Raw genomic sequence first — 20735 nt, 5'->3', positions numbered from 1 at the left:
CAAAGCAGTCGTATATTGTAATAAATGGCACTAATGGTCAATTAAAATTTGTTACGCAACTTTGAACTATTCTGCCTCAACACATGGGGGCGCTCATCTACAATAATACTGTTCAAAGGCATGAGTAGGATTTAAAACAGTTGACACTGATGAATGGCGTCTAATGTACAGTCACTACCCCAATGTAGCAGGTAAATTAGCTGACCTTAATTAATCACAAAATAACCGGTTTATAAATTAAGAAAGACAAAACAACACCAACAGCCTCAAGTTTTTATTCACATGACAATTATATTTGCGAAAACAACATTAACATCAAGGATAAGGTTTCATAGTGTAGAAAATAAATGTGGCTTTGAAACAAGCAACAGTTATGCATGTTGGAAGTTTAACTACTGTACATGGTCCAGTTGAACGTACCATATTTAAAATGTCAAGGCATTAAATTAAGCTCATAAAGCTGGTACTGTGAGGGGTTGACATTTTAAGGGACATTTATACATAGCAGAAATGGTTTGCAAAGCCATTGCATCATTATTCTTACACATTTTTTTTGTACCTGAAAGACAACTGTAGTGCACTCGAGACCAGAGTCAATGAAAAGCTTTACAAAGACTCCAGTTATCAATGATTTACAAATAATACACACTGAGTTGGAAACCAACAAATACAATGAACCTGAGAATCTGCCTCAGTTCCAACTGAGTAAAAACATTCATTGGCATAATTTAAGTCACTCGATATTTGTAATAATAGAATCTATTATTGTTATTTGGACAAGTCAAAGACCAAACTGGAAGTCAGATTTTGTCCTGAAAGCAAATGAACTTCTTGTAGTGTGTCAAATCTAAATTAATTAACACATGTCTTTGTAAGTACAATAATAAAACTCATTAATACCCTTGCTATACATTACAGTATGTAAAAAAATGAATGCAATTCTCATTAACATTGCAGATATCCAACCATTATTGCAGTAGTGTAAAACAAGTGCAAATATCCATAGTTTTTATGCCTCCATGCAGTCCACTTGTGCCACTTGCTGTCAAGAGGTAAGAGGACAGGAGGTTACTGTGTGGTTGAAAATTCAGCAAGGTTTAGGCTCTCGTGTGCCAGCTGGGACAGGTATTTCTGCATTTGCGGAAGAAAAAGATTTTTTCAAAAAAGTGTTGCAAAGAACAATCCAAAATTCAGATTTCTACAAACATTTCTGCTACAGTTGATTAACTATGCGAAGAGACTTTTTTGGGGCACATGAGTGAACAAATACATTTTGTTACAGTGCAGCAATTCAATTGCAAATTGAACACTGTCACATAACCCATGTAGTGCAGTTTTTGCAGTAATGTAAATACCATTTTTGTGTTCGGCTCACTTACTGCCGCTCTCCCTAATTTTTCTGCTTCTTGAGGCAACAAACCCTTCTGTCCAAAAATGCCAAATAAACAATAGTCAGCATAATGTTTTACTATGAGGATTTAAGGCGCAATATCTGCCTTAAAAAAAAAAAGCTGACGGACCAACTGATAGACCGACAGACTTCTGACGGACTGACTGACGAACTGACTGACGAACTGACAATTACAATTCGGTGCATCACGAAAAATGACGGACTGATGAATGACGGACGGGTACCCAGGCTGCTGACGGACGAATGACAGACCAGTAAAATTTAGTAAAATGCCCACCACTGTAAATCATACTATTATTTGTTGTCTGTGTGGTTTAATGCATTACCATAGGAAATAAAAAGAGAAAGTACTGTAGTTTACCTAGTAGAGCCTCCCAACTAACACAGTGTGCAAGCTCATCTTTTTGAATGTAATGGTCTATCAATGTTTTTATTCTGCAGTAATACTGAATTAAAAGTTATTGTGCACTGTTTGAGCATTATTATGTTTCTGTCAAATTCATACAGATGTAGAATGTTTGAAATACTATTTCTGATATACAGGACTTCTCATACGGAACAGAAATAAGATAACAACCGTGCTATGAAAGCTCATTTCAACTCTTGAGTTATAATACTGGAAGAAATGTAAACCATTAAATATCTACATACATAACATGGGGACCACATGCAGCTTTGACAGACAGCACAAGTGTTAAGAACATTTTTCTTCTCGGAATGTCACACATTGAATGCTCGGGAATCATTTCTCGTCTGACTTAGGTCAGCTGTGATGCCAGCCAACAGAGAAATGTGACACGGCTTGCTGCTGGACAATATGGAAAATATTGTAACAGACAAGGGTTATGGATCAAGAGAACATGAAATATTTGTGTTTCTGCGTTCATTGGGTGTGTTTATACACATACTGTATCTCACCGAGTTGGCAAATCTGATTGAATGACATTCATGCTTGAATGATATTACAACTATATATATATATATATTAGGGGTGGGCGATATGACGATATTAGATTGTTAAGCGACGTGTTCACAATCTCATAAAGCCGGAAGATTGTTTGATTGTCTACATGGCACATTCGATACAGTTTAGCTCTATGGCACGCAAAGCCGCTGACATGTATACCCGACCAACCAATCACAGAACGCACAGTGAACCGTACGTGACACTCCTCGCCTCCCTGTTTGTTTCTATAGCGGGAAGCTATAGCGGAAAGTCACCACGAAGCAGAGTTGGTACCGAAAAGAAAGAAAAGACATTCACAGTGTCGATTTGGTTTGGCTTTTCCTCGGAGGAGAAAGCGCAAACCAGTTATTTGCAAAGTTTGCAGGGACTCGGTTCAGCCACAGCAAACGGAGATTTACGGAGCCGCTAGCTCCAAACTAACGCAACCCACGGTAACACAGTCATTTAACAAGGGTACTCCATATGAAAAAACAGGCAAGCAGTGTAAAGAAGGAACTGAGGCAGTGACTTATTACCTTGCTGAAGACATGATTCCCATTAAAACAGTGGAAAACGAGGGCTTTAAAGGACTCTTCAAAGTGCAAGACCCGCGTTACGAGCTGTGTTTTTATGTTTACGTTACGTTTACATTCACTGCACATTTTGATAAAAAATATCACTATTCAAATTAAAACCTGTTCAGAAAGCTTAGCTGGCTTAAAACGTCATTTTTTTCTTTTAGAGTTTTATATACATTTTAAATATGTTTTATATGTTTAACATGAGGAAAATGGTCAGAAATGTGCAAATAAGTCTTAAAAAAGATGTAAAAAAAGAATCATGATAAAATTGTGATTGTGATTTTATTTGTAAAAAATCGTGGTATGATATTTTTGCCAAATCGCCCAGCCCTAATATATATATGTTTCCCCCCCCATCCCCCACGGATAAAATGGCGAATGACGGATGACATAAGGGTACCCACATTGCAGATGGATGACGAATAACGGACGCTCAATTTTTAGTAAAATGCCCATTTCTGTATAATGAATGAATATAAAAATGGACAATTTCTACATTTGATATTGGACTGTTGTTTTGTGTTTTGAACCAATATGAGAGCATTTTGAACCAAAACGTACATTGAAAATGCTTAAATTATTGGAGTGCAAGACTATATTTTATATTTGTGACTGTTTATTATGCATGATACGTTTTTATGCTTTATGCTTGTGGCTGGGACAAATAATTGCATTTGCATCCTTCATGATGAAGTGTATGGTTTTCATCTTGAACATTTATGTCACCCTTGCGTGGGATCATTTTCCAAATGAGGAGCACAAAACAGACAGAATTTTAACTGTGACCCTGATGATGCTAAGACAAGCACACACAAACAGGAGTAAAATGTTTGTGTGGATACACTCTCGCACAAATATGACTGTAACAATATCTAGTCGAGTGGCATCAGTCAACTGGCTGGAGGACATTGACAGCACACACCTGTAGGTTCCTGTAGTGCACAGTGCTGCGACAGTGACTCATCTTTGCAGTTTCCTCACTGGTGTAGAACAGCTCACAAAGTTTACAGTAGAAACCAGTCCTTGGCTCAATGAACTCCACCCCTGCAAAGCAATAAGCAATATGTAAGTTACCGTCTTCTAGGGAACTATTTGAGGGGCGAAGCTACATGATGGCTATTGCCACCTCTTGTCACTCTCTGGCCACGCCCACATCTAGGGGAAGATTTTGATACCGGTAACTTTTCTGCCATTTTCATATGGAAGCGGTATTCTTAGACCCCTTGATACTCTGTCACAATTAAGTTGCAAGTGTATTTAAAGAGTAAACTTACAACTGTTAAAAGAATATGCCTTCAGTAAAGAATATTTGATTCTGGCAGTCAATATCAACCAAAATCTTACTTTCACACCAACGTAATACAAAGAACATGGCCGAGAGTCATTGTTTACCTTAGCATCCACAGCAATAGTTGCATGAATAAAATGCACATACAATTGGTATACCAATCTTCCCCAACACTCTCATAATACAAGCAGGAACAAACCTTAGTAAAAAAAATTTGATTTGCGAAGAATTAAAGTGGAAGTCAACCCCCCAAACTTCTTTGCAATAATATGTTCTCTGTGCCTTCACAAGTGTAAACGCGGCATTGGCCGAGAGGCGAGGTGCACCCTGGACTAGTTGTCAGTCAGTCGCAGGGCACAGACAAGCAACCATTCCAACTCACATTAACACCTATAGACGATTTATATATTGACAAGGCTAACCTTCTTTTAAAAACACATTTTTTTCAAGAATATGTTCCCAGCAGACCCACTAGTTGAAACACAGCATTCTGATTAATATTCCGTTTGTGAAATATGAGTTTCGAGGCAAAATCCACCCCTTTTTAGCTATCTCAGGGGGCGGCCATTTTGTCACTTCTGTCGACTGAAAATGACATCACAACTGTTCAGGGCTCAGGTAACGACCAATCATGGCTCAGCTTCAGAAAACAGTTCAGCCTTTGCCTTAGGTTTGAAAAATCCCCAATTTCAGTTGTGCAGAGTTTGTTCTGGATAGAAACACAGATTGTCGAAGCATCAGACAACCAAAATAACCCTATTACTCATGGCAGACAGCTCTCGTATCTGTGATCTATTGTTGCCACGCAGCAGCGGCTTATGTAAGTCCCTATGCAGCATGTGCTGGGCCATGCCATTCCAGTGCTAATAATAAAATAAATACTCATCTCTCAAGGGTGCAGTTCACAAGCGGATCACGGAAATAGGTCAGCAAGTGGCCAGCCAATTCCCGTCAATTAGAGTGCTAATGCAACAGGTTGTCAGGGCCGTTATTAGCCGTGTACACGATAACGCTTCAACGTTCACACTAAGACAGCAGACGCTAATGTCTGAGATCTCAAGGCTGCTAGAATGATTAACTATAAAAGGGACATATGACCATATTCTATTTTGAGTATAACTGGAGAACCTTAATGATTTGTTTCCATTTCCATCTCACTGCGACTGAGGTGTCATAACATGAATCCGGCTTACCTAAAGGGATGATGTGTTCAATGACAACCTTCTCCTGTTCAATAGATGATGAGGGCACTTCAACATCTGCAAAAAACAAATTAGAGAAAAGGAAAAAAGGGTAGCTGCAAAACATTTTTTTTAAAATAACGCTTAATCTGTATTTACTTGTGGTGATAACTTTGTTTTCCTTAGTGTATGTTAATTTATGTGCAACTTTGTGTCTAAAGTCTTTCATATTTTTATGATGGGTTGCTATCACTGATCAACAGCAAATTTTAATCAGAGCAGGCTTAGGTGTCGCTAAATGTATTTGTGATACTGATTTTAAAAATATCTTTCTTTTTTTTCTAGGACAGCAGATTTTGGAGATATTTGAATTTTGGGGGTTTTAAGCTTGACCTATAAAAGGTTGGGCAATACACATGTTGCCATGTGTTGAAATTAAATTAAAGCTATGACATTTCAGAAAAATAAGATTCTACCTGTTGCTGAAACTAACCCGTAATTCACAAATATTATCAAATACATTACATTTGGTATTATATTTTTATTAGCATCGTGAAGAAAACCTGATGCGCTAGAGAACAAAAAAAGAAACGTTTACTAAATGTAAAAATTTGTTGACTGGATGTCATTTATAATTGGTTACGGGTATGATCAGGATCAAGTATTCAGTATCAAGTGGCAATGAAAAAAAAGAAAGAATGTTGAGACTTGAAAATATCTGTGGTGTAAAGTACCTTTTTTAAGAATACTGTCCTTCTGTTGAGTGACATTAGAGCTGGCCTCGGTGACCTGTACTACATCCTGGACCTTGCTGTCCTCGAATATTTCAATGCGATTCTTTACTGGCTCTTCTTCTAAGGGCCTACTGTCAGGAACTTCTGCACTCGTCTCCTCCGGCGCCGGCTTAAACTCCTCATTGGGAAATTCACTTAGGTTCATAACTGGTGGCTCAGAAGTCACAGGGCTCTTTATTTGTTCCTCCACATTTGTCTCAGTTAAAACTGCTTTCTCAGTTCCACAGGTTTCTGTGACTTCAGTGCCCTCACATGTCTGTTCCTGGACGGATTTGTTAATAGACGTCCCCTGCTCTTCCAACACAAGTGAAGGTGACCGTAAAGTTTCCTCCTTTGTTTGCGTTTGTTCCTCTGCAGACTCTTCAGGACGAGTCACGTCCTCTTCCAGCTCAGGAAGGTCCGGCTCGATAATGAAATCGTCATCTTCTCCCACTTCATCAACTGTAAGAAATTCCTCCATGTTCTTGGGATAACAAGACTCGTCATCAGTGTTTTCTTCACTTTCCAACCGCTTCGCCTTGCAAAGTAATCAAGAAAAAGTCTTTGAATACACAGCTAAGCATGTTTACAGATGTCGACTTCTTATTCATCTTGTTACTTACGGTGTCCTTAAGCTTAAAACGTTCAGCAGCATCTTCTGACTTGTTACTGCCCTGAGGTGAGACATGTTCTTTAGATTGGCCATCCTACAAAGGAAACTGAATTAGTATCTACAAGAATATGGTGAATGGAATTCAACTGACCAGGTTAGCAGTATAGCTATGGCTCAAAATAATACTAATTGTATTACCAACATTTTTTAAGAAGTGGCAACTTTCCCCTGTCAGTGGCCAGGTTGCCACAGCAAGTCACTTGCATGATGTCTGGTTCAACTTTCACACCGGATGCCCTTCCTGACACGTCTGCCCCGAATTTACACCCTGATCCCTCTGTCTGAAATCAACAGTGTTACCCACTTCGCCACGCGGCCTCCATCAACATTCTGTTAGAGTGTTACATTAAATTGACTTCAACTCCAGTACACCTCTTCAGCTTCAGATCTTTAGCCCACCTAAATCTAATCTTCAACCTTCAATATGTTGGGTGAAAATAATGAACCAAATACTGGGTAAAAGTAGCTTAATCTGTGCAAAATCCACAGCTACCCAGCGAAGGGATTAGGTTAAAAAAAAAAATGTATGTGTGTATGCTTGTGAATGCTATTGTATGTCATAATATGTTGGTATGTGTTGCTTCTCCATGTATGTTAAAATAGCACGTTTGAAGTTTTATACTTACTGTAAAATCGATGATCATTTCCGTTAGCCCACTAATGGCATTTTGCATTATATTGTATGTTAGTATTATTCTCATAGTATGGCGTGGTTGAAAATGTTGGTATTTCAAGAAACAATATTTAATTGTCCTTTGTTTTAGGAGTGACAAACAGCTTGAAGCAAGTCCACTTTACCTCCTATTTTGGAGAACTGGAGCTGAGAGTGAGAACAAAGGCGAATGCATACTTTAAAAATTGTGTTTTCATAAGTTCATATGTGTTTTAAGTGTGCGGGTGGGGGTATGGTAAAACTATCAAATTTTTTTTTTTTTTTTTTTTTAATAGTCTCTCTATACCTCGGATTTTCACATATCGCTGGTCTGGAATTTAACCCTCAAGATAAACTGTAGCCAATATGTATTTGTTACTCACAGTATTTCTTGTTGGGCTGTCATGTTTCTCTGTAGGGGTGCACCTCTTGTTTGGCTTTCGACTTCTCCCCCTGCTGGGTGAATGCAGCTTCTTATCTTCTGGAGTTCTGCGGTGTGGGTCATCAATCATCTCGCTCTCCAGATGCCTCGAATGCCTGCTGTGGTCGCTGCCATTCCTCCTTCTTGACTTGCTATCGTGTCTTTGGTATGGAGATCTGCTCACCTTGTCCGACTTCATGTACAAGCTTTCCTCCACGCTTCGGTAGGAATTGAAGGATTTGCCTTGAGGACTGCCTCGAGGGAAGTCTCTGTTTCCAGTCATCCCTTTCTCAAAACCTCTCTCGTCTGCAGACCTGGAGATGACATAATCCGAGGGTTTCCCATAGGCTTTCCGCCGGTCTGAAGGTCGTTCGTTGGTGCGGTCGCCATCAGTGCTGCAGCCATTCCGCCTGGAGGGTTCATCCCTCTCCTTGTCATCCTCACCTCGTCTATAGTGCGAAGACCAGTCCCAAGAACCTCGGCGTGGGCCCAGGCCATTGGCGCCTCTCTCCTGAGCCCTGCAGGGTGCCGCCTGGGGGCTGTGGGCTGAGCCACAGGATGTGAAACTGGGACTGTGTGAGTGAGGGCTGAGGGAGCTTCTGACGGGGCTGCGGGAGCGGGCTCTGTCTGCCATGTAGCTGGAGGGAGGTGATAGGTAAATAAATTGGACCTGGCATGCCACTGTCATGTACAAGTGAACTTTTAGCCAAACATTTCAATAATCTGTGATGTTTTGCATTTTGCAGAAAGATGAAACATTTCCTTACTGCTCAGGTTCTTGCATTTCATCTCTTTCCCAATGAGACGCAATATCTTGGATGATTGCCTGAACATCTTTACCCGGTTTCTATAAAAATAAGACAATTGAATTTAGTAATAGCTATTATTTTTTTGTAACTTTGAACACAATGCATACACATTTTACTCAAGTCTTACCTTTAGTTGTAGCTCTTGGTATCTTTTAGACATTCGAATCAGAAGTTTATGATTGTTTATCGTAGCTGGCGTCAGTTGATAGTACTGAACCATGGCTTGAGCTGCCTCGATATAGGCCATTTCCAGAAAGGCCTGTTTGGAGAGAGCATAAAAACAAATCTCAAATTCAGCAGTTGTATGATTTTGCATGTTATATCAAAATGCACTCTGGTTTCCTCCCACATTCCAAAAACATGCATAATACTGTAGGTTACTAGGTTCATTGAAGACTAAGTTGTCTGTGGGCGTGAATGTGATTGTGAATGTGAATGGTTGTTTGTCTATTTGTGCCCTGCGATTGGCTGGCGACCAGTTCATGGTGTACCCTGCCTCTCACTCTCTCTTTTCTTTTTTTTTTTTCTTTTTTTTTGGCGGGGGGGGGGGGGGGACAGATTGATGCAATGTAAAGATGGAAGCGCTTTAAAAGGACGAGGACGGACGGGGTCAGAGGATGGTTATTTTTATGAATAAGGATGGAGGGATGATGACGGAAGCGTGCCCGGGTTGCGGACGGACCGGCAAAACAGGGTCAAGTGCCCATCTCTCGAAATAGGCCTATTTTGTACACACACAAAAAGTCTTTTACAGTATCTTTGAGTTCTAATCATGAAAAATGAAATGAAAAAACAAATGATCTTCTGGATGCAACATTCCAACATCTAGTAGAAAATAAGTCTAGAATAGCATGCACAATAACATCACTAAGGATAAACCAATAAAGAAGTATCAGTGACAAAAAAAAAAATCTCTCGTTATACCTGATGGGTTGAGCGCATCAGGATGTAATTGGTAACTTTGCCAAAGGGCAGTCCCAGATTGATGACATCATTCTCGGTACAACTGCCTTCAGGGAGGTTGCAGATGTGAACAACACGTCCTGTGGTGGCTTTTCTTGGTGGAAACGGCTGAAAATATAACAAGAAACAGAAACATCTAAGAAAACAAAGAATTAACTGCAGTGGCTTAGTCTTTGACTTGGCAATTGACATGATGCCCTTGAGAAAAGGTCAAGAAACTCCAACTGCTTGGGGGTGTGACATAGTTGCGCCGCAGCCTGACTCTGACATTTCTCTTCAGACTGAAATGAGAATTTCCCCAAGGGCCTCCAGAGAGTGTGAAGTTACCATAATTGGTAACTTAAGCAGGTGTTCGAAACTGACCTAACACACACAACCATGTGATTAGTCCGTGTCAATCACCCAAAAAAGAAAAAAGGAATCATAAAAATCACAGTTCTATGATTAAATGTATCATACAATGATATGTCAGAATAATCTACGTAGCATCGTGGTGGAGGTCGCAGCAGAAAACTATTCTGCCCATCCACAATGCAACACCATCACACAGCATGTCTTTGATCCAGCTGGTACCATTAATAGCAGCTGTAGAACTGTGGCAGTATACGTTTTTCACAATTCGATTTACACACTTGTCAGCTTACTGCCAAGAGGAGTTTCAAACATTTGATACTGCCAAGTACACTGACCTACATTTAATTGCATTTTCAACATCCCTTTTCATAATGAGACACAGGTCATACTTCAATAAACATAGCAGCAGATGTAATATCTACCTACTTTGGGGTGTCGTATATTTGGCACCATTTTTATTGCAGTGCTTATCATGGTCACATTTACTGAATTGGTACTTAGGCTACAAAAATATGTATTCCTAAATTCCTTATGTAGATAGTATACGCACATAAAAAACCACGCACAAATAAACATATATATATATATATATATATATATATATATATATATATATATATATATATATATATATATATATATATACATACATACATATACACACACACACACCGTATTCCGTTTTCCGGATTATAAGCCACTACTTTTTTCCTAGGCTTTGAACCATGCCTTTTACATAAATGTGTGGCTATTCTGTGGATTTTTCTTCCACCGCTAGGGGCGGTCTAACCGGAATTACAATACTATACAACACAATTGCCATTAACAGGATGAAACTGCAGGTGCTTGAGTACCCTCTTATTTACGTATTTACTTGTACACTGTCAGGAAGACGCGGTGAGAAGGCCAACTTCAAAATAAACCTTACCTTACCAAACACTATAGACATGAATGCCTTGGTACGCTTCCCGGTAGTGTTTCTCGGCGTAGCTTCTGGATTTACTTGTCTTCCAGACTGTGTTTGGACCGTTTATTGCTATCACAAACAACATTGTCCTAAAATAATGTTCAATCGCTAATTAAGGGCGCTAGTTGCCAGCATTTAGTGCTAAATGCTAGCAGTGCGAGCACCTCTAGCCTCTGGCAGCGCCCAAGTTATTAGATCTAAATGACTCTCTAAGCACACTTTGATGCTGACAACCTGACACAGTTGCCGTTGCTACTGATCATGCTTAGTCATATGTGTTGTTTTAGCCGGGAAAAAAATGCGGTTCTGACGTCAATTCGTCTCATAGACCAAAATCTAAGGAGGGAGTGTTTCAACTAGTGGGCCTGCTGAGAACATATTCTTAAAAAAATATATTTCCTCTTTAAATACATAAAAACATGAGGCCGCACCTAATCCCGTGTGGCCAAATGAAAGACCAAAGTAACAATAACATCAAAGACCAAAACCCAGTCACAGTCACAACAGCGTCATTGTTATGATGGCAATACAGTGGTTATTTTACCCTTTGTTCTTCTTCAACTGAACTATGGAGGGGAATCTTTAAAAGCCCAGTAACAAACCACACAAACATTCTCCTTTCCACAGTTGCAGAAAGCAGTTGTGAATTCATCACAGAGTCTAATTTCTGCAACCATTGTGACGCAACTGCAATTTCTGGGGGCCCCTCCACCTCACTCTGATTCCCCCTACGACCAGCAGTAAACAAGGTCATTTGATCAGTGCAAATCCATCCATCCATCCTCCAATCCATCCATCCATCCATCCACTATCTAAACCGCTTAGCCTGACAAACACTAACAGTTACATTACACGCTAACTAAAAGCCATGATAAGAACGCACAAAGGGAAACATCTTTATTTTATACCTACACACATCACACAAACATCAATTTTAACATGCTGTTTGTTTACTGATGATATTAAACAAAAGATGAAAGTTACTCTAACATGAATGTATGCTTCTACTTGTTGTCCCTAAACGTTTTTAAAATGCAGCTCACATAAACTTACAAAACCCTGTTTAAAAATAAGTGCAACATCTGCATTTTTGGTTACTTCTAGTTTGAAACAGTGGAAAGTATGCATTATGGTGACAACTTAATGGTTTCTGGCCAGCAAGATGACTTTGGCAGTTTGAAAGGTACAAGAGCGATAATTCTATTAACAGCTCTATGCCAGTACCACTGCCACCATCAGAGCACATAAAGGTCAATATACACTGGGCTCAATAAACAGATCCCATTATAGGCTGTTAATATTCGCTGAATGTTCAAATGAAGAACAGTCTTGGCCGTTGCTCTCTGCACTTTACTAATGTTTGACCTGCAAATGTCGTGTGCTTGTGAAAGCCTAGGCGATTTGACCGCAGAACTGAGATCCCCACTGAGGGTGACTCAGGCGATGAACAGTAGCTGAGACCACAAACCAGCAGTACATGTCAGTGACTTAAAACTGTGAACAAAAACACTTTGAATAAAAGTTACAAAAATGAGGACAGCCCAAAATATTTCACTACCGAATTAAATAAAAATAGTATGCAGGAATTTACATAAAGTAGACAGACCAGCACATTGGCAACAAAAATTACCACCATGAGGACTTTGTCAACTGTCAAAGATAAAACTGAGTGTTTTTATGTTTTAACATGATGTAATATATAGGGGTGTGCACATAAGCAAACATATTTGCATACCAAGGAGTGGAGCGGTGGACAGGGTTGAAGGTTCCAAGTGGAATAGGGGTTGTGATATCAATTATTTTGTAGGTGTTCAATTTCCGAGAAAATTTCAGGTTTTAAAGGATGATTCTTAAGTCACCCTTAAGTTTTAGAGAGATGTTTTGCCAGGCGCTTTGTTCCTTAATGGGTTAATTTGCACTACAAACACTACTATTATACTGATTCTGTTACTGTTTCATTTTAATTGCTAGTGTTATCCAGTATCTTTTAGTTCAGCATTTAGCATTTTCTGACCAAAAAAATGACATTATAACAAATATTAGGTTGTGAAGCTAATGAAATGCACCAGCTAGATGATAGTAAAAAAAAAACGTGAAGGGGTTCCAGCATTAATTTTATGCAATACTAAAATCAGTTACAATATGGCAGAGTTTTCATGAACTATTCAGGATCAGCAAAATTGCGTTACTCCACTTAGTGGTGCCTCCTTTGAAAGAAATGTATCTACACTGAAACTGAGCAAAACAAAAGAAATCAATGACAGACAGCCGTCTGAGCAGCTTAGGAACACAAAATATTGAGTTATGATGCTAATATGGGTTGATATAAGCTAATGAAAATCAAGCAAATTGTAAAGCTCTGTAAGTACTAAAAAAGGTAAAGAATAATGTTCAGAACTTGGTCACTTTAAGACAACCTCGTTCCTTGTAAAGGTAACCATGACTTAAATATTACTTGTATTCTATTTCTGTACATAAAACACTGCCTTTGGTACATCAGTGGCTGCCCTTTGTAGTTGAGGCCCAATGCCACTCCAGATTCTTTGGTCAGACGAGAACAAATACAAACTCTTTCTATCTTTCTTTTGTGCAATTGGTGACACATAACTTTGTATTCTTAAATTGTGTTTCACTATCAACTGTTCACATTTCAAAGTCGCCAAATAAGCCCTTTATTGTGAATCGATTTGAGTGGGATGAGTAGCTTTTTAAAGCGGCGATTATTGTACATTCGATTTTGTTCAAGTATGTTGTCCAAGTCTCCGACCAGAAACCTTTTTTCAGATCATGTTTGTTTTGTTATCTCTATTTCATTATGTAGCGGCTATATTAAGTTATACAATATGAATACTGTATATCTAAAGAGGCTACATCTATTAACAACAATTAAAAGTAAGAGTAATAAATCATTGAATGAGATCAACAAGCTGGGACATTGTACTGTATGCATACAGAGATTCCACTGTATGCAAGAACCTGTTTGGTTTATTTCAGAACAATATGATACAAGCAACAGAAAGAAAGCAATTTTCAACTTAGTGTTTATTCCGAGCACTCGAGTTGGCATTCTGAATGTGCTCCGCCATGTGCACTGCTGCTGAATATTTAAATGTACTCCGGTCAAATACATGTAACCTATACAACTATTTAACATGGCACTGAGTGACAGGAATCCATCCAGACGACATGCTGTTTGTTCGTTTGTACAAAGCACTATTCATGTTTGGCGGTCCAAGGAGTTGCTCCGCTTACTTTCACGGTTCCTCCCAGTCCCAACGTTCCACAACCCTTGCATGCTGATCCCTGGGATCATTTTACTGGGCTCTACTCGATGTGCAGCTTGACGCAGCTGCTTGTTCTGCTAACAGTATTTAAGTGTAATCCTGTGTTTATTGTTTTTATGTTTGGTTTCTCATTCCTTGAAGCTACCGTCTTACTTGAAGTGGGACAGCATGAAACTTTACTTCAAAGAAACAATGCCAGTAGGAAAATGGACTATGTGGACAGCCCCCTGTGTTTTACGCAGATTTTTCAAGCCCTTCATTCTGATTGTCAACTCGATTTTTTTTCATTATTTCTTTTGAATCAATTGTTGGTAGAAATGTTGTGTTAAAGGCTTTTTTCCCTTTTTTTAAAAAAAAATACTGTGGACACATACAGTATATAAACACTGAACGCACTTGGCTTTAAACATCATAAAACTCCACCTGTTCTACTCAGACAGGTGTGTGTTTATAGAAACTAACTTTAGCTCATGTAGAATAGCCTATAAATATTTTCACACTCATACAATAAAAGCCGCTTCCAATGAGCAACCAATGAATCATGTGGATTTCCCATCACTGAGGTCTGATGTATGTGTGCCAGTTCAAAATTTGCATTCAAATGTACACATTTTTTTAATTTTTTTAGATGTTAATATTTCTTTGACTTTAATAATCAAAGGACAACAATACTGGGGTTCTTTTTATAAGGATGTTCGATACCACTTTTTTTCCCAGACCGATACCAGTATGAGTATTCAAGAGTTTAAGTAAGAGAAAAACGCTCTGTCAACTATTCATCAATTTAGTTAGAGCAAATAAACATATACATTTCGAGAGGAACACACTAATAATGCACTCTAAGCATAATTGTAAATGCAAAGTCCATTGACCCAGAGGTTGCCGGTTCAATTTCTCTGACAGGAAAATGGATGAGTGGGGAAAGATTTACTGCAAACATAAATAAAAAACCCAATAACTCTACAATCCTTTTAGTGAACAATAAAAGCTAAAAATCAATGTTATCGCTTTATTATTTATTTGCGGTAGCATTTTTAATGACTTTCCACTGAAGCGAATCAAAGTCTACAGTACTTGTGATACAGTTTTCAAGACATCCAACTATTTTGTGTGTTCCACTAAGTTTTTATATTTCTTTTTAAAATTGTTTTTAAATCATACTGACTATAGTCTGCCACGGGTGAAGTCAACTCAAATTACGATGTATTCTAGGTTTTTCACACCACGCATAGAACCAGTATACACATATGTAGGCATGCAATGAGAGATTCAGAGTGAAGGAGCTTCACACAGAGTGCTGCACCACTTAGGCTGAGGTGGTGAGAATGACGCCTTGCTCAAGCGCACCTCGACAGTAGCTGGAACTCGAACCATGACCCTCTGGCTCCAAAGCCCAGGACCGTACACACTGAGCCACTGCTACCTGCTACACTGTTTAACTGTGGCTTGCTTAATGGTTTGGTAATTGTCAAGATTTGTAAACTCGTTTTGTTTTTATTATGCAGCTGTAATTCATAATACTGTATATAAAATGCACAAATTAATAAATGAAAAATGTATCCAATACAGGGAGAAAGGCCCTAACAGATGCCATCAAATGGTTCCAGTCCTCTTCATTACTCAAAATATTTTGGTGGCATGATTTAACTTTTTTCAAGGGGTAAGTTTTAAACTCTAAAAACGTATGAAGAAAAATATATCTTACAAGAAACACAAAATAAATATACATGTGTGTTATAATTGAAACCTGGCTACTGGTTATGACTGCCTATAAACATGGTTAGCTGCTGCTTTGTTGTAAGCAGCAGAAGCATACTTTTATTTATAGGGGTAGAGTACTTTGATGTGGAAAAAATGTGACATGTTTGTCAGACCTTTGACTCTGGCTGTTGTGACGTAAATCCCGTGCTGGGCAAAGGATAATTCGTCATGGTTGCAGCTGGCAAGTATGAGGTGTTGACTCCTGAGGAAACATCTGTATGGAAACAATTTCCGACATGTAAAGTGGGCAATTGTAACAAATACTGATATGATAATACTGAATATGCCACAAAGTGTAAGAGGGTTGCAATACTGTTACATGGTTGTATGTACAGTATTTTGAAATATTTTAGGATGTAGTAGTTTCCATGCTTATATGTACCTGAACAATAAAATAATTATCAAGTTGAAGTCCAGCTTTATATGTCTGCCTTAAAGTGGAAGTCAACCCAAACATATTTTTTTCAAGAAAATCTATTCAAGCTTACTAGTTGAAACAAAGCATTCCAATAAATATTGAGTTTGCGGAATAAGAGTTAATCTAACTGTTTTTAGTCATCTCTGGGGGCGGCCATTCCGTCACTTCTGTGGACTGAAAATGGCATCACAACTGCTCAGGGCTCAGGTAACGACCAATCACGGCTGACCTGTGTTCTGAAGCTGAGCCGGGATTGGTCGTTACCTGAGCCCCCGAGCAGTTGTGATGTCATTTTCAGTCCACAGAAGTCACAAAATGGCCGCCCCCGTAGATGGCTGAAAAGGGGTGGATTTTGCTGCTTTGCTGATTTCCGCTTTAAGTATGACATGCTGTTAACATCAGCGTGGTTAAGACTTTAGAAAATGTATACAATGGTGTTGAAAATGACCATTTTTATTTTTCCCAAGCTTTATAACATTTTCAATACAACATACAGTATTGCCACCCCCAATATTATTGATATCAATTCCTTTTTACTCAATGCTGCCTTTATGTTGATCTTGCCACGCTTAGTAATTAGACCCCGTCATATATAAGGAATGTAACGGGAGGAGCTTGGACCATATTTTTAAATCTCGACACGGCAATGCCCTGTGTCTATTTATAATAGTGTGTTATCTCATTCCGTCAGCTCCATCAATTACACTCATTTACGTGCTGCTATCATTTGAAAATGCATGATGCGCACTGAACTTGTGAAGCACAAGTTACTGAGTGACTTACCTTGAGCAGCAGTGTAGCTCACTGAATCCCCTCCATTGGGAGCGCCATCGGAGGGCCTACCGAGCATGTAGTGAGCAGCTCCGGCTGATACCACTGCCGCGCTGGAAAAATCAAGCACACGGCTCATTTTAGCTGTGTTTGCCCTGTCCAGCGCTCTCATAGCTTATGACAGTGCTCATATGCATGTAAACACCAAGACAGTCGTATGTAGCAGTGAATAAAATGAAATACTTACCAAGACAAAGATGTATCTGTTTTGCGCAGACCAATATTGTGCTAGAATAAATTAAAATTCACTAAAGTAACATGTGTCATTTTTTAAGGATAATCACTGAGAAGGTAGTCCAGAGTTAAAGTCACCGGCTTTGCTTGTTGGCAACAGTATGCTGCATGTTAATATAGGGCTGTTTTAAAATCCACACAGATTTGAACACTCACGTTTCGCTGTTGTACAACATTCGGTTCTGCAGGTGTAGTTTTCCCTTTACGTGCTGGTCCCAGTCCTGGAAATACACACCCAAGTCCACATGCATGAAATCTTGACATCTAACACACCAGAAGCTTTGCCCCTTGTGTACAAACTCAAAGCTACAGGCAATTAAAAAAGTTTAGAGTATGGTGTGGACTTTAAAGAGGAAGTTAATATAAACATTTATTTCACAACAACCAATCACGGCTCAGATTCAGAAAGCAGGTCGGCCGTGATTGGTCGTTGTGTGCAGTTGTGATGTCATTTTCAGTCGACAGCCCCCGGAGATGGCTAAAAACCAGTGCATTTTGCTACTTAAGCTTATTTCATATTCCACAAACGCAAAATTAACCAGAATGCCATGTTTCAACTAGTGGGTCTGCTGGGAACATATTCTAAAAATATATTTGGGTTGACTTCCTCTTTAAATAATCGAAGTATATATATTTATACACCCTACATTACATATTGTTGCTGTCCAGTGAAAAACACTTATGTCCAAAGTTTAATTTTTTGTGTTAATGCGATGTCTGTAACGTGGAAACACCATTCACGGAAAAATGAGAAAATTGAAAAAAATGGAAATAAAATGTTTTTCACATGACAGCGACGATTTATATTTACATACATTTCTACTACATTGCGGGCTCCAAAGATAATGCATTGGGATTAAAGGATTATGTTTTCGATAAAATAGGAAAAAGGGAACACAACATGCAAGGTTGCAATTTAAAGATGCGAGGCAACTACATTTAGCTTTATTTGTCACTATAAAACCCACAAAACCAGGTAGGCTCCGTTTAGTTTAGCTAACAGATAGCTGATCATACATGAGCTAAGATTCATGTATGTTATGTGTTGGATTGAGAAGAAAATGAAGTAATTGACAATCTAGAGACTTGTTTGGCACCATTACAAAATATGGCAAACGCAAGTACAGATGCTGTGCGCAGATTGGCTGATGGGCGAATATGATGTGACTGAGCAAGATTGTTTGAATTGACGTACGAGGGTTAACCCAAATAACGCCTTGACTTGACTCAAATTGCTTGATTTTTGCCACAGTCACTTGGGACTTGCTTGAAATTTGGTTATGACTTGAAACGACGTATGACATGCTGTACCTAATAGTGTGTCAATATTAATTGCCGGTGATCAATTCACTTTTTTTTTTTTTTAATCAAATTGTGTTTCCATTACTTTTGACCGAGCAACTGACTCACCTTGAGGTTGTAGACTTTCTTGTCACAGATGCTGCACTGGTGTGGCAGTTGAGTAGGTGTGACAGCGTGGTAGTCATTAACTTGGTAAGGCTGAAGGGTCCTGGTACCTGAACACAAAGTTTCCTCGCTTCCATGTAGGGGTTGGTAACTCCCAAAGCCCTGCACGCCGTCAGTGACAAAAGACGACCCCCCACTCTTGGCCTTGAATTTGTGGTCAGAAGTGGGCTCCTCTGGGTTATACAGTTCTTTTCTGGACCGCACTGCCTGCCCAGCTGCTGTCCAAACAGTGGTGACATCCGAGGCCAAGGGTGCATTCACAGTGTGACTCACATTCGTTGGACCGTTCCATTGCTTTGTCTGTCCAGTACAGTTATACAGATTCATGCTCTGATCGCCAACATTGAATCCAGTTTGTTGGCCGGAGATATCTTGTCCGTAGAAGTCTTGTTTGAACCCAACATTGTTGACTTGTTTTGCTTGAGCGCTGACCATGGCAAAATGCCCATCAGCAGCGGAGGCTGATGCTGCAGACGTTCCTCCCAAGTTGTACTGAAAACGCCTGTCGATATCAGAGGGGTATGTAGGCCCGGACTTCTTACCAAACTCCACAGCTTGTTGGCCCACTGCGGGGCCTCCACCATGATGGTTCAGTCTCACATTCCCCGGGTTCTGGTTGAATCCTCCAGCCCCCAAGGCAGAATTTGAAGTAGGAAAGCCGAGCGCCCCCGTGGGAAAGCCAACTTGGGGGTTCCGCAGTTGATTGAAGAGGGGCTGGGCCATGGCAACATTGGAAAGAACCTGATTGAGAACAGTGGCCGCAGTGGCTGTATTGCCTCCGTGAGCCAGTTTAAGGCGATGGAGGGTAAGCTGGGCCTGGAGCTGAGCAAGCTGGAGGCTGGCTGGAGTCAGGAGGACCTGCTGGTTCTGCTGCTGGGCCCCCAATGGCAAATTGCCAGCCGGCTGGCCCCCCGCCTTGGGGCCCTTCGTGTCTGCACTGGCCACTGGCACCGAACTGATGGCAGAGAGAGGGAACACAATTATGTTTTTTTTCTACACTCATCTAATTGAAATTCACCTAAAAAATGTTTTTAATATCTGAATAATAAGCAGGATGGACACATCAAACATTCAAGGAAATTTACTAGTAATCTGTTTTGATCAACATTAGGTACACCTCCACAATTTAAATACTCCAAAATATCTGCCTTTGCAAAGATAATAATCCTCAGATTTGTCTGACTCTGTCAATGAGGTATTGATAATGAACAGACACCTGTCACCTGTCTGTCAGTGCAGACGGGAGATGTGTGGGTCCATCACTGACGGACTCCCATTTTTGCATTTTTTTTCATAATTCACTCAATGTGATGCTAGTCCATGCTTCCTTTATGCCCTATAGAATAACTTTATGGAACACCAGCACCAAACAACACGTGGCGCTGTGAAAGAAGCGCTTAGAAACAAGTCCTCTCCGATTGCCATGACCCACTTTGACTGGTTTGTCATTTTGTTTTCGGACAAATACTCTCGCATACTGTCTAAACTTAGTCGTCTCACTATTCATCACATCATTTGTGAAGTTGTGGACAACCCTATCTTGAGCCCACTGTTACCCATCCTACTAAAGGGTTTTGACTAATAGCCTTAGGGGTGAAAAAAATACACCATCATCACTGTCATCAATGAAGTTGTATTGTACTGTTGTATTGGCCACTCTCTGGAACTATGGTTGTACTGTATTGTACTGTAAACACCAAGTGACATATTCCAGTCTAGCG

The 20735-nt window shown here is 39.6% G+C and overlaps 1 protein-coding gene across 1 annotated transcript; it reads right to left on the bottom strand.

Annotated features, from left to right (window-relative positions):
- Nucleotides 1-261: 261 nt before the first annotated feature.
- On the bottom strand, nt 262-20490 carry rbm20 (RNA binding motif protein 20). Its single transcript, XM_086032796.1, has 14 exons — nt 20447-20490; nt 18958-19969; nt 17704-17768; nt 17266-17366; nt 16178-16278; nt 9660-9806; nt 8863-8994; nt 8694-8773; nt 7889-8564; nt 6804-6887; nt 6142-6718; nt 5420-5485; nt 3861-3982; nt 262-1131 (listed from the first exon to the last, which is right to left on the bottom strand). The coding sequence occupies exons 1-14, from the start codon at nt 20488-20490 to the stop codon at nt 1069-1071; spliced, it is 3270 nt and encodes a 1089-aa protein (XP_085888922.1). The 3' UTR covers nt 262-1068.
- Nucleotides 20491-20735: the final 245 nt, after the last annotated feature.

The sequence above is a fragment of the Filicampus tigris genome, chromosome 6 (genome assembly GCF_054856515.1).
Source record: "Filicampus tigris isolate MCC_2025a chromosome 6, RoL_Ftig_1.0, whole genome shotgun sequence".
Taxonomy (NCBI): Eukaryota; Metazoa; Chordata; class Actinopteri; order Syngnathiformes; family Syngnathidae; genus Filicampus; species Filicampus tigris.
The sequence above is the reverse complement of the archived record's forward strand: the minus strand, read 5'-3'. Positions and strand labels throughout refer to the sequence as shown.

Excerpts from the sequence above, each read along its gene's own strand:
- rbm20 (XM_086032796.1), bottom strand. The coding sequence starts at position 20,490 with ATGCGAGAGTATTTGTCCGAAAACAAAATGACAAACCAGTCAAA. Across the intron at positions 19,970-20,446 it reads AAAATGACAAACCAGTCAAA|TTCGGTGCCAGTGGCCAGTG; the intron begins GTGGGTCATGGC and ends CTCTGCCATCAG. Across the intron at positions 6,719-6,803 it reads GTTTTAAGCTTAAGGACACC|GCGAAGCGGTTGGAAAGTGA; the intron begins GTAAGTAACAAG and ends TTACTTTGCAAG.